Genomic DNA, 12,471 nt, shown 5'->3' with positions numbered 1-12,471 from the left:
AACACAGCAGATTCAAATCATTTTTGATAAGGCGGTGACTACCACCTCTGGCAGGATACATGAAGGAAACATTTACGGTACTTATAATTACAAAGCAAAGGAGCAAGTAAATGTTCTGCTTTTGCAATAAATACACAATAAATTCTGGCCATCAAAGACCATGCACACATACAAGTGAAAGCAGGAAATGTAAGTTATATTGCATTTTGACTTGTAGCCCCAGCATATAGTCATACATTTCAGGTTGTCCACAGTAGACATATATAAATAAAATACAAATTAAGTAACACTGTTGAATTTCAGGCAAGAAAATAGCCTGTAAAATCAACATATACTATGCAGACATATGTTCAGTCCTATTATACCCTTAAGGGAAAATACATCAAATGTGCAGTCAGTGCATATTTTTCTCTCCATTTTATTATCAAAATGACATTGGACACAAACACACATACACACTAATTATGGTTCCTCTTTAAAACATGCTGCTATTTACAACATTTCATAGATACATGCTGTATTAACACATTTTCTCACTGTATAATGTTTACAGTAGGACGAGAGAGAGGGTGGCAAAACGACATATCAACGGACGTATTAGTATGCCAACGTTCCCCCTCCTTTCAGTTTGATCACCTTATACACCATGGCCTCCTGGCATCAACATTTCAGGATGTCTAACGAACAACGCCCTTGGGAAAAACAGGTTTGAATAAACAGCGGACAATACCACAATGTTTCAGGACTTTGGCGTCTTACAGAAAAGGGTTACATACTAAGCAGGTTGCTGATGAGTGCATGGTGCAAAAGTCAAAGCTAACGACATGAAGATAAGCACAAAGCATAAATCATGCTTACTTTACTCTCATTTGTTTCAAGCAAATGCTGCATTTCCGGTTGCTTGATGATGAACTTTTCATCATTACAATGTGAACATCCAAGAATTGAATGTCTACCCACACCACTTCAGCTATCCTCAGCAGAGAGAAATAGACGTTGGGCCTTCATGCAAACACACTTTTAAACTGAGAAAACATCCCCTCCAGTATGTTTGTATCAGTCATTTCAGAGATGCAGAGTGCTTTACAATTCACAGGCAGTGGCTGTAACAAGCACATGGTCCCATCTTATAACATATGTTTCTTTCATCTCCATAGCATTAATACCAAAAATGTGCTCACAATAGTGTACAGGGTGCAATGTTGTCTTAGTAGAATATGATTGATCGATTTTCTTTATTTTCTTGAACATACATCCTCAACATTGTTTATCTTTGACTTGAAATAGTAAAAGGTCAAATGTGTTTTCAACACATGCAATTGGTAGTAAATATCTCATCACTAACAAAGCATGGTCGTCATGGTTTTGGATGACAGTGATAATTCTTCAGTCATCTTTATTTTGGACATGGATAAGTAATCACTTTTACATCCAAGTGGTCAAAGTAGGTCTGCAGCACATTTGCAGTTTCCTTTTGGACTGTGTCATTATGACGTTTGCCAGGTATATAGTTTCCCTCAGTGCACTCTAAGTTGAGAGCCTAAAGGCACCCATGAATTCCTCCCAGTCTGTGTATCACACTGAAAACACTGGAAGCTGTATTGACCCTGTCCATAACGGCATCGAAATTAATCATGTTTGATAAATAATAATTAACTGCAAAGCCAAATATTATTTTTGGCGCAATATGTCCATCTCTCATATATATGGGAATACATATAATAATAATAATAATAATAATAATAATAATAATAATAATAATAATAATAATACAATTGGAACAAAAAAACATTGCATTGTAAAGTTCTTTCAGAAAGACATTCTGGAATGAATTGCTGCATTATATTACCTTAATACCTACCATCACACCTAAACCCTTTCCATTAGTAGACTTAAAACTGTTTTATGTGAGAAATGGCCCAATACTAATCTCTACTGCAAGATATGGCACACTTATTGGTTGAGAACAAGATATATGCTAATGGGAATCGGTTTGGCATGGTTTATGTAGAGCAGTGAGAGCATAAGTAAAGCATGCACATGTTCTATAAACTAAATGAAGAAGCTATAACCAGCATCACTTTCATTGAGTCTTTCTCCAAATTTTCACTGTCAGCATCTAAGCATCTGTTCCTAAAAAGCATGTTCAAATGAAACACAGATCAATTTATCTATCTATCAATCAATCAATCAATTTATCGCTCAATCTCCTTCTTCTCTCTTTACACTAAATACGTGAAATGCTACGGTGTTGGAAAAAGTGTTGTTTATGTTCTTCGATTTAATTATGAATAAGCTGATATTTTAGATGTTTCTTTTTTTTTGTTCAGTGTTTCAAATAGACATGACAGAATCTTGTGGAAGTCATGAGTTTCATGCAGTGTAGGGCAGTTGGGGAGGGAGGGTTTCTGAGTTAGTTGGTTAGTTGGTAATCAATCGGACAAGTTAAGTTACTTTTTTGCATTTAAACCTGCCAGTGCCGCATCTATATCCTCCTCCTGTTGTAGTGGGTGCCACTGGGCAATGGGACGCCTGGGGTTAGAGAGCATGTCAGACCAATGCTTCAGACCAGGGCCCGTCGCCTTGCTGCCCACAAATATCTTCCCAATGGCGTCATTCTTGCCAATCTTGTCATAATCAAACACTGTCACCACCACCAAAATTTTCTGAAGAGGAAAGAGAGAAAAACATGTATATGTGTAGTAGATTCTACATGTGTGCACTCACATAGCCATTCATATGCAAGCCTCATACAGTAGGTATTAAACTACCAGGTTTAAAAAAGAAAACACCACTCAAAAACTCTTTTGGTGTTTGCTTCATTAGTCGACTGTTGATGCAGTTCCAAAATGTTAGTTGCAAAATGCATCATAGTGGTATTTTGAAAGTTCTATGTCTTGGAAACGTGATTGCTGACAAGCAAAACAATTTTGGGACAGTATCAACAGTGGACCAATGAAACAAATACGAAAAGATAGTTTTTGAGTGTTATTTTCCTTAAAATTTCCACTGAATTGTATTGATTTTCTTTCATCATTGAATTGCTGTAAAGCATCAAAGCATAGCGAACATGGAAACGCGGTTGTAGGCCTAGAGAAAAAAAAACAAGAGCAGACCACCAAAAATAAGTAGTGTTCTGCACCTGCATCATGTCCATTGGGATCTCAAAGCTGAAGGACTCGTTGTAGTACGGATTCAGTGTGTTCTTCTTCACTGTAGTCTTCTTCTTCTTCAGTTTCTTGCCTCCCTGCAGCAACGCGATCTTCACATAGGGATCTGCAAAGAAAGACCAACAGATATTCACTCTCATTTCATGTTTTAAGTGCATCACTTCGGTAGAGCAAAAATGTGATGTGATATGAGTTGCTTGCTAATTAGAAAAATAATTCAGAGAGCTCATTAATGCAACATACAGTAGCACAATGTCTGCAAATAAATCAGAGATTCTGCATCACTGAGCTGTTTAATTAATGGCAGATTGACATGCCTGATTGATTGGAAATGATCTACTGTTATGTCCAGTGGTTTGCCCTACCAGACAGTCCACCCACAAGTTGTTTTAACAGCAGACAAACTGTACATTTTTAGTACTAAAATAGGGTTCTTTGATTTGTGACCAGGGCGGGACCCTTTTTGGGGCTTTGTAGACTCCTTTCTTGAAGGTGCTATTTAGAACTTTAAAAAATATATATTATTTCATGAGATGGTTCTGAATAGCACCATACACATTTAACCTCTGTAACAGTTATCTACGAGTAATTGGTATATGATATGTATGATGATGAAGATATTCAGTTTTTAACATTGTTATGCTACTGTGTTGTAATATGGGGTTGATCATGCTTAATCACTCTCACCTGGGAGTTGTATCAACCTGACTCAACCATGTCAAATGATGAAGTTAGTCCAAAAATATAAACTCGCATATACTTGCAGACCCTTCTCACTGACGGTATCGGACTAGCCACCTCAACAGAACCCATGAACATAAACACAGACACAAGACAGGTAGAATAAAACAACAAAATCATAGGTACCACACAGTAAGTGAAATAATGCAACATAAAGAACAGGAATTCATAATTACCCATAACCATCTAGTGAAGGACTGCTTCAACATTGTAAAGAACAATTTGGAAGGGGAGGGTTCTATATAGAGAATAGTTCTTTGAGAAGACATGGTTCTACATAGAACCATCACTCACTGCAAAGAACCTTTCAAGAACCCTTTAAGAATCTCAAGAGTAAACTGTACGTCCAGTGGAAGTCTTAACGTACCAGACAGTCCACCCACGTCCATCTTCTTGAGGTTCTTTGCCTCCAGGATACAGACAGTGAGTTTGCCAGCGGTGGGCACGTAACGAAGAGAGATACAGATGTCTCCCAGCTTCTCAGGCTGCATGGAGATTAAGGACAGAGAGAGGGCAAGCACAGAGAGAGCAACGACACAGAGAGGGAAAGATAGACAAAAAATGTATATTACAATTGTCAGAGCTTGGCTGTTGTTAATTCTGATGGGGCAACGTTCCCGTCCAACGATTAGCTTAGTTAGATAAAATCACAGAAAGATCAATCAATCAATTATGACTAGTTTAAATAGTTTGTGTTTCTTTTCAGAGCATACCTCCTCTTTGTCTGCACTCTCCAGGTCCTTCCATTCTTCGATGGGCTGTCCCAGGTCAATGGTGTTCATGGGGATCCTCACCTCTCCAATGATGTCATGCTTGGAGAATCGGTCGTAGTCAAAGACTGACATCACCAGGGTTTTCCCACCGAGCTCATCATATGGTAACTGAGGAAGGAACACATCAACAACAACAACAACACCACAACACAACAACAACACAACTGGATTATTAAATCTGAATGTAACCACATGTCCCTACTGTATACTATTTGAATTGTTAATACTGTGTATCTGTGATATTGATGATTATTCGTTTTTAAAGAAATAAACATCTTATTTTGTGTCATGGGCTGCTGGCAAGACATTGATTACTGACACATAAGTAATAGGGCACAATGTCAGCTAACATGCAGTACATACAGAGTTTTACAACACAGAAGAGGAAAGGCAGAAAATGGGTTAGTCTGAATTCTAATGTGTAGCACGGTTTTTACTCAGGAAACATCTAAGGAGAGATTTGTTCAGCTCTAATGGCACTAAAGCATAATTAGAGTATCTAATATGGGTTCTATTGATTCACTCCAGCCCTTGCAGACCTGGAGCTCTATTTTAATGAACCTTACACAATGGTAAATCAACAAAAAAATTCACCATGTCATTGGATTTAGGTTAACAGTTTTGCTGACAAAAAGACAACAACATTGATTCAACCATTTTTTTTCCCAGTGGGATGTCTTTACGCAAATAATAAATACTAGGCTCCCGTAAATTGTATTGTATATGTGAGGAGCGTTCTCAATAAGCAAGAGATAGCCTAGGCCTACTGTTGATACGGTGTTATAGGACTGAATATTTTGAATATGTTTGGAGGAGCGGGTCTTTGATAACTGGACAAGAGGCTCTCTTTGGACATGAGGATGGATACAAGCCAAATGGAGTATGCATTGCAGGGTAGGCCTTTGTGAATTCTGAATAATGCAAAATATGACGGCAAAATTCTCACAAGTAGACCATTTAAAAACATCTTATGGTTAGGATACTTGGCTAATGCATGGCCAGGATAAGGAAGACATTTCTGTTGAATCAGCTTTTGTTATGATAAGGGTAGCCTTACCATAGGGCTTGTTTTTCAATCAAATGAAACGTACCTCAGATATTGCCACCCCTCCCACCTCAGCGCAAGCGAGCTCAGATAAGACAGGTAAATTACCAATCCTTGCTTAAGGGTTGGAAAATAGCAGAGTGCTGGCTTTAACAGGTTGGAATTGCCAACGAGTGTATAATACACTAAAGCAGGTCTAGGAACTAGAAGCTAGACATTCTATTTTCCTGTGGTGAAGGGTCTCATGACAAATATAAATAAACAATTAATTCTAAAGGCATGCATCTGATTTCATATACTGTAAATTCTCCAAACTGTTCATCGATGGTCCCTACTCTAGGGACAGTGCTTTCACATTGACACTGAGAGGCTTATACAGTCTCCATGGACCTCATTGAGTAGTACAGGAAGCTGCAGTTAGTACACAGGCAAGAGGGTATATAGCAGGCAGGCAGGCAGGCATGGCAAGCCAGCACTGCTCCACACTATGACGTGAACACAACAACAACACATACTGTGGCTTCATAATGAAAAATAAATGTAGGCAACAACCACAAAATCTTATACCATGTAGCATCTTATGTCTGATTTTTTTACAACACCAAAACTGTTAAATTAGATTTAGTTTGAGACTCCACTGTACTAGCCTGACACAATATTTTTGGCATGATGATTGATACCTTTTATATTCCAACTAACTTCTGTGCAAGTGCAGTCCTGGTATAGAGACTGTGTTATGACTTACCTTAAAAACAAATGACTCATTAAAGACAGGGTTCAGGTTTTTCTTTTGAACCTTGGTGTCAAACTTCTTCTTCTTGTCTGGGAGGACGAAGACCTTGACGTACGGGTCAGAGGTACCTCCGCTGTCCATGGAGATAAGATCAGCAGCTTGGAGGATTCCCACTGTGAGCTGTGAGGGGAGGGGAGGGGGGAGGGGCAGAGTGTTCAGGGGTCAGAGACAGCATTGAGACAAACCAACCATATTAGGTGAGAAAACAACATACATTAATCTATTCATGTGTGCTTCCTGTCACTGCTGCAGATAAATGCTGCAGCCTTGTTACATAAGCTTGTGGCCTGTTGGCTGACAACCTAAAGCTGCAACAATAATTATCACAGCCCTTTTAGATGACTAAGATTAGATACAAGCTATCCACACTAGAGCTGTCAAATATATTTGCTGCCATGACATCAGAAAGTCACAGAATATCATGTTACAGTAGTTTTGCATATCTGAAAAAGAGGTACTTGTGCCAAGTATCATTGTGCTCTGAATGATGGAGAGATTAATTATTTTGAAGGTATAGTAATTGATTCAGCTAGAAAGAAAGGACCTGCTTTAATGTACATTTTCATCTCAAGCCCTGATCCTGCGTCAGTGATTCCAAGCCCTGATCCTGCGTCAGTGACTCCAAGCCCTGATCCTGGGTCCGTATCTCATGAGGGACTTCCTTATTTCAGAATGACTCTGCATTTCCACTCCTCTTGGACTTACGTCACAGTGCCAAAATCCTGCATAGCATTGCACACTCACTGTAACACTGACTCCACCCATGCATTTACAACGATGCTGAATATACTAGAGAAACCCTCTCATACCCAGAACCCTGATCTGGATTCACTGCTCTCTTGAATATTTTTATTCATCAACCCTAAGTTCAGCAGTTGTCAGCTGTCTCTCCCCAAAACTGTTGCTGCACAATTCTGCTGATGTTTTTACAGAGCTGTTGATAAAATATGCTTGTTTGTTCAAGGTACTTTGAGGGGATGTAGGCATGCTATGTGGAGCATGGCCACAAGGGTCCCACCATGCCCACTAGTTAGTACTCAACAATGCCAAAGCTGAGTTGTAGCTCAGTAAAAACACTGATTTCTAGATGGATGACTCACCACCAGGTTCTTCAGGTCCACCAGTCTACTCTCTGGATATCGATACATCTGTAATTTAGACTACTGTAAGTATGTCTTTAATTTCTACAAGATGATAGGGCTGGGCAGGAGTAATCCAGTATTGGAGTACTCGAACGGACGTCAAAACTCAATCTTTAACCACAGATCACCTTTTTTTCATATAATAGGCATATGTAGGAGCAGCAATCTCGCATCACAACTTTTGCCGCTGCAAAGCGCCACTGTGACCTCACCAAAGCTGAGCAGGTAACACAGCTCATTATGGTTTCAATGAATGATTCAAATGACTTTTTTTTTGTGGACTGAATATGTAATGGAGCAATTTGATTTCAGTTTATATTTAATTACTCAACTTACCTTTAGTAGTCCTTTTGATTCCTAACATAAGGCTACCACAAGCAAGGGCCACTGCTGAGGTTACTGCCTTTTTGAAGATTGTGTTTCCCACAATATCATATAACTATTTGATATTACGGTTTCAATAAATTCATCTTAAAATTTCACTAGCGTTTTTATTGTCTGAATATATGGCTCAATTTAGTTATTGGGATTTGTTATCTGTAATGGTTATGATAAATTAGACATTGTTGCACACTGTTGTCATATAGATACATGGGCACACATAATGTTTTTCAGTGCGGGCCTTGTGTTCTAAAAATTGTAGTTTTTTTTATAGTAAAAAAAATCATATTCCCATCCCTGGAAGTTGATGGACTCTTTCTGATAGACTGACAACGCTGCAAATATTGTATTACGGTAAAACAGCCTAATACAGGTTTAGCTGAGCAGTGCCTACAAGGATTTAAAGGGGGAAATATCAGCCACTAACCTTACTGTCTTGGAAGTCATAGTCCAGCGAGTACTGCAGCTTGCCAAGTTTCTCCTCCTCTTTCTCTTCCTCCTCTTTCTCCTCCTCCGTGAGGCCTGTCTCGCCTTCATCATCGTCATCGTCCTGTTTCTGCAGTGGTAGAACACAGGACACAGGGATCAGAGTTGAGGGGTCTGGGGTTAGGTGTAGGAGTCAGATGGAGGGTGCCCCACCCACCACAGACAGCATGCCACAGACAGACAGTGGACGTTCAGGAGGCTTGTGTTGTGTTGCATTGCGCTGCGTACGGTAGCACCAGGGTTTGTTGCGTTGCCTTGCGTTGCCTTGCTCCCGCTTACCTGCTTCTCACCTGGTGGCATAGTGGAATACCATCCTGTCTCTAATGCAACCAGGGACTCAGGAATGATGTTTTCTAGCTAATGACTTGAATTCAAAATGTCCTTTGGTGACACAATTGTTTTACCCTGTCTTTTACATCTTACCCCATATTCCCAAGGAACTAGTTAACTGATCCTCCAAAAGCAGGGCCTGTATAATCTTACTTGCTTTCTTTTTATTCCATTAATGTGTCACCAAGGAATGTTCCTCTCAAGTCCGGTCACCATTTTCCCCAGCCAAATGGTAGCTACAGGATTAAAGGGCATTGCCAGCTATTTGCATAATGTCGAAGCAGTATTTCAGTTAGATAACAGCCAGTTATGGTAACCCCTGTTTCTGACATGTTCAAGTTTCCGTGACTATTTCATCTGCAAACCTGTGCTTCATTTTTTAATTCTCGTTTGAGTGACAAAGTAATTGGGGTGCAGATGAAAAATATTGATTGATTGGTCATGCGGTTATCATTGTCGTCATCATGTCCCACAAACAACCACCATGCCCTTTTTCACATGCATATATTAATAGTGTTATTTGTGGGTTGCGTTTAAACTATGCCCAATACGTTTCATATTGGGGTGAGTTTGGCATCACACTGTCACATAATGGGCAATACGTTATTTAAATATTTTTTTTGTTTTCTCTCAGGGTTTTATGGAGCAGACCATAGCGTTCTCATTTAACTTCTCAAAACATAATTAAAAAACATGATAGAAAAGCAAAGAAGCTACGATTTTCATTCCATGAAACCCCCCCTCATCATCATCATCATCATCATCTGCCCATGGGCCAGAGAGCATCACCGCGATCCTTCCACCTACCGTAGATCAGGGGTCCATCACAGTCAAGAAACACGATGCACACATAAGAGACAAAGTGAAGAGGAGGAGAGCAGAGAGAGGAAGAGGTTTGAACTTACGACACACCAGAAAACAAACAACACCACCGGCAACACTAGGACGATGAAAAATGACAGTGATTGACTGTTCGTAAAAAAAAAAAAAAGTAAACGTCCTACTTCCAGGACCATCTTTCACCATGTGGAGACAGTTACTTGTTTTAATAACTGTTACTGGTGAATGGGGCCCTGTTAATGATAGTGGACACATTCAGCCTGGAATTAAGCAGGAGCACTTTTCACAGTCCTCCCCTGTTTATTCTGCTTAGTCTGAGATATGGCTCCTCTGATCCATGGGTATGGCTCCTCTGATCCATGGGTATCATGTCTATTATCCTTAAGCACGGAGGACAGCTTACCCTAGCAGTCATCCGTTAATTGGAATGCCACAAAAGACAGGGCTTCATTACTTTCTCTACCCATTACCCAAACCATCCCTGGTCCTTTTCCCATAACAAATGTGTAATTTTCACCGTATGTCACAATCAAGTACAGCACACGGTTTAAAACAACAACAACAACCACATCAAGAGAACAGAGAGGATAGGAGGTTATCGACATGTCTCCCTAAGTCTGGTCTAAGTGCTGCCAACGAAAGATCAAAGGTTGTTACTGATACACCAAGGGATGCATAAAGAGCATGTGTTGTTGGTCAAATCTATATACAGATGTCAGATCTTAATTTGATCACTCTTTTGCTGCTGAGAATGTTCCTGCACCGCAGGAAATGCAGAGTAGCTTCGTGATTTACATAAATTCACAGAAAACCCACACTAACACACGGTTATATTAACAGTATTGCACTCTTGATGTAGCCTACTTTTGGCCAGCTAATAGTCCAACCACTGATCAAGCAAAATTATGGAATAAGCATTCAAATTCTGTTGCTGCAATTACAGTATATACGTACAAAAGTATGTGGACATCCCTTCAAATTATTGGATTTGGCTATTTCAGCCACACCCGTTGCTGACAGGTGTTTAAAATCTCTGCATGTCTGTCAGACATATCAGTGTGGATGACGGATCACCACCTCAAGCTGAACCTCGGCAAGACGGAGCTGCTCTTCCTCCCGGGGAAGGACTGCCCGTTCCATGATCTCGCCATCACGGTTGACAACTCCCTTGTGTCCTCCTCCCAGAGTGCTAAGAACCTTGGCGTGATCCTGGACAACACCCTGTCGTTCTCCACTAACATCAAGGCGGTGACCCGATCCTGTAGGTTCATGCTCTACAACATTCGTAGAGTACGACCCTGCCTCACACAGGAAGCGGCGCAGGTCCTAATCCAGGCACTTGTCATCTCCCGTCTGGATTACTGCAACTCGCTGTTGGCTGGGCTCCCTGCCTGTGCCATTAACCTGTTAGGGCTAGGGGGCAGTATTGACACGGCTGGATAAAAAAACATACCCGATTTAATCTGGTTACCACTCCTACCCAGTAACTAGAATATGCATATACTTATTACATATGGATAGAAAACACCCTACATTTTCTAAAACTGTTTGAATGGTGTCTGTGAGTATAACAGAACTCATTTGGCAGGCAAAACCCTGAGACATTTTCTGACAGGAAGTGGATACCTGATGTGTTGTATTACCTTTAAACCTATCCCATTGAAAAACACAGGGGCTGAGGAATATTTTGGCACTTCCTATTGCTTCCACTAGATGTCACCAGCCTTTACAAAGTGTTTTGAGTCTTCTGGAGGGAGATCTGACCGAACAAGAGCCATGGAACGATGATGGCCCATTAGACACCTGGCGCGCGAGTTCATGTTGGGTACCCTCGTTCCAATACGTTATAAAAGAGTATGCATTCGTCCACCTTGAATATTATTCATGTTCTGGTTAAAAAAGGCCCTAATGATTTATGCTATACAACGTTTGACATGTTTGAACGAACGTAAATATATTTTTTCCCCTCGTTCATGACGAGAAGTCCGGCTGGCTTAGATCATGTGCTAACAAGACGGAGATTTTTGGACATAAATGATGAGCTTTTTTGAACAAAACTACATTCGTTATGGACCTGTGATACCTGGAGGTGACATCTGATGAAGAGAATCAAAGGTAATGGATTATTTACATAGTATTTTCGATTTTAGATCTCCCCAACATGACGTCTAGTCTGTATCGCAACGCGTATTTTTCTGGGCGCAGTGCTCAGATTATTGCAAAGTGTGATTTCCCAGTAAGGTTATTTTTAAATCTGGCAAGTTGATTGCGTTCAAGAGATGTAAATCTAGAATTCTTTAAATGACAATATAATATTTTACCAATGTTTTCTAATTTTAATTATTTAATTTGTGACGCTGACTTGACTGCCGGTTATTGGAGGGAAACGATTTCCTCAACATCAATGCCATAGTAAAACGCTGTTTTTGGATATAAATATGAACTTGATAGAACTAAAAATGCATGCATTGTCTAACATAATGTCCTAGGAGTGTCATCTGATGGAGATTGTAAAAGGTTAGTGCATCATTTTAGCTGGTTTTATGGTTTTGGTTACCCTGTCTTTGAATTGACAAAACATTACACACAACTCTTGTAAATGTACTGTCCTAACATACTCTAAATTTATGCTTTCGCCGTAAAACCTTTTTGAAATCGTAAAACGTGGTTAGATTAAGGAGATGTTTATCTTTCAAAGGGTGTAAAATAGTTGTATGTTTGAAAAATTTGAATTTTGACATTTATTTGGATTCAAATTTGCCGCTCTTGA

The 12,471-nt window shown here is 39.8% G+C and overlaps 1 protein-coding gene across 3 annotated transcripts in view; it reads right to left on the bottom strand.

Annotated features, from left to right (window-relative positions):
* Positions 1 to 402: 402 nt before the first annotated feature.
* The window catches only part of LOC106566022 (synaptotagmin-2), a 44,790-nt gene continuing 32,721 nt past the window's right edge, over positions 403 to 12,471 (bottom strand). For 2 of the 3 annotated variants that reach the window (XM_014133806.2, XM_014133807.2), the window contains exons 4-9: positions 8,473 to 8,601; positions 6,475 to 6,642; positions 4,625 to 4,792; positions 4,279 to 4,396; positions 3,143 to 3,276; positions 403 to 2,666 (exon numbers count right to left, since the gene is read on the bottom strand). In XM_014133806.2, coding sequence (XP_013989281.1) covers positions 2,451 to 2,666; positions 3,143 to 3,276; positions 4,279 to 4,396; positions 4,625 to 4,792; positions 6,475 to 6,642; positions 8,473 to 8,601 — 933 coding nt within the window. In that variant the 3' untranslated portion in view covers positions 403 to 2,450. The remainder of the gene's footprint in view (positions 2,667 to 3,142; positions 3,277 to 4,278; positions 4,397 to 4,624; positions 4,793 to 6,474; positions 6,643 to 8,472; positions 8,602 to 12,471) is intronic. The other variant, XM_014133808.2, reaches the window with a different exon arrangement.

The sequence above is a fragment of the Salmo salar genome, chromosome ssa12 (assembly GCF_905237065.1).
Source record: "Salmo salar chromosome ssa12, Ssal_v3.1, whole genome shotgun sequence".
NCBI classification, from domain to species: domain Eukaryota; kingdom Metazoa; phylum Chordata; class Actinopteri; order Salmoniformes; family Salmonidae; genus Salmo; species Salmo salar.
The sequence above is the reverse complement of the archived record's forward strand: the minus strand, read 5'-3'. Positions and strand labels throughout refer to the sequence as shown.